The sequence below is a fragment of the Caenorhabditis remanei genome, chromosome IV (assembly GCF_010183535.1).
Source record: "Caenorhabditis remanei strain PX506 chromosome IV, whole genome shotgun sequence".
Taxonomy (NCBI): Eukaryota; Metazoa; Nematoda; class Chromadorea; order Rhabditida; family Rhabditidae; genus Caenorhabditis; species Caenorhabditis remanei.
The window spans coordinates 10,556,968-10,559,215 of NC_071331.1; the positions used below are offsets into that span (position 1 = coordinate 10,556,968).

Below are 2,248 nucleotides of genomic sequence, written 5' to 3' on the forward strand. Positions count from 1 at the left end.
TGATTGAAACAATATATGACTTCTCATTGAAACCGCTCGGATTAAATTTATTTGGTCTCTAGCCTACTGAAAAAATATCCTGTTACAGAGTGTATTCTAGTCGGTAACGATAACGTTGAACATTAGTGATGATTTGACAATTCTATGAAATGACTATTATTTTCTGGTTAAAATTGAATGGTATAGATGTCTACACATTGTTTCTTTAAACAAGGAATGATCCTAAAAACATACTTTTTTTGGTGGAATGACTGTAATTTTCCGCGTCAGAATTTGTTTTTATTGGCACATTTTGCATAATATTTCTTTCTTTTTCAAATGGAAAGTATAATTTACTCCGTTAAGACACATATTTTTTTTTGGTTGTTGGAAAGTACATATTATTTCTCCAATTGATTTATCTCTTAAAATCTGATCATGAAACAGTACAGAAATATGGAGCTAATTACATACTAATTAGTCTCGATAATTACAGTGGCAAAACAGGCGGTAAATATTTATGCAATGAGCCGAAAACTTATGTGATGTGAACGGTTCTGAAACGCTATAGAGCTTGAAAATCACGTTATTTGAACTTCAATAAAACAGAACAAGATAGCACCATGTCCAGTCCCTCAGCACGAATTGCCGATAATAATACGTCACGCTGTAACAGAAAACTTCTTGTTTTTATGCAGTTCATCGTAGCACGATTTCATATCACGACTTGCCAACCGGGCCGAAACGGGCCGATACGGGCGGGCGCGTTACTAGCGTCAAAATGAATATTATGAGCTGAAAAATATACCAAAAAGTAGATCGAGTTCTATGCCCGTGACCTACACCGGGCAGGATGGCTATTCGTTAATCTGCCGCGGGCCGGGAAAAAGTGCCAAAAACGCGAAAATGGCCAAAAAAGCCATTCTAGCACGGCCCGCGGCATATTAACGAATAGACATCCGGCCCGTAGTAGGTCACGGACAGAGAACTCGTCGAGATCTACATTTTGATATATTTTTCAGCTCAGAGTATTGAGCTTTGAGTGAGTTACGAGCCGGCCCGTGTCGGCCCGTTTCGGCCCGGTTTGCAAGTACTGGGCCTGGCTGGTTGGAACAATATATGACTTCTCAATGAAACAGCTCGGATTATATTCTCAAAAGTCGTTCGCCTATTGAAAAATATCATGTTACAGAGCGATCGGGGTTGTTTAATATTATTGGTGATCCGACATTCTTTCTGAAACTGAGCTGTCGTACAATTGTTGTCTGTTTAAAATGTAGTGGAACCCATGGAATCTACACATTGTTTTTGACCAAAGTAAAAATCTCAAAATAACTTAATGAAACATTATTTTTTTTGGTGCAACAATTGCAATTTTCCGTTTCTAAACTACAATTTCCAGAATGTTTTATTAATCAATAATTTGTTTTATTCTATTGTATTTTTAAGTCATGAGTCCAAAATTGAAATCATTTTCTCGATAATACCATTTCTTAAAAGCTCTTCTCGAAACAGCACCAAAATACGTATGTTACAACAAAAATAGACGAATCTATAAAAGAACTGTGTGAAATATTCGTCATCGTTCCCTATTATTATTCGTAACTCTTTTCTTTTCCACCTATTGTTCCCCCGCACTCTCTTTCATCAAACAATAAATTATGAGAAAAATGCAAAAATGGAGAGAACAAATGAAACTTTTGTTGTTGTCGAGTATAAAAGTGTCCGCTCAAAACCAGTTGGACACAAACCAAATCATCTGGTTCATCATGCAATTCCTTCCCTTTGTCGTTCTTGTTCTTTCGATTGCCTTCGTTTTGGTGGCTGCTGCTCCAACTACCCAATCAGAATCCCAGTCCTATTCTTTCCATCATAATAACCACTGTAATAACAATTCGAGAACAGTCAATAATGTCAAATTTGAGAAAATTAACTGCACGGTGAGGTAATTAATCAACTAAATTAGAAGTTCACCAATAAATTACAGGCGGAAGGAACATTGACAGTGAGCAACGGTGAAGTTTGCACTGTTTCCACCTACAAGAGGTCCACTGTCACCGTGATTCCACTTCCTGAAGGAGCAACAGAGGATCCACTGAATGGTGTTGCTCAGTGCACAAAGACACCGTAAGACTTCACCTCGAGCTTCGTCAAATAAATAAGTTATATTTTCAGATGTGACGTCAAGGAGGCAATTACTGTTGACTGCTCTGTTGCGTTCACTGAAAAACAAATTTCTGATATCCTCACTAATACACGTTCTGATTAA

At 37.4% G+C, this 2,248-nt stretch overlaps 1 protein-coding gene across 1 annotated transcript; it reads left to right on the forward strand.

Moving 5' to 3' along the window:
• Positions 1–1,748: 1,748 nt before the first annotated feature.
• On the forward strand, positions 1,749–2,248 carry GCK72_013161 (uncharacterized protein; the record flags this gene model as incomplete). The annotated part of the gene is made up of 3 exons (XM_003090029.2): positions 1,749–1,919; positions 1,967–2,106; positions 2,155–2,248. The coding sequence occupies 3 exons, from the start codon at positions 1,749–1,751 to the stop codon at positions 2,246–2,248; spliced, it is 405 nt and encodes a 134-aa protein (XP_003090077.2).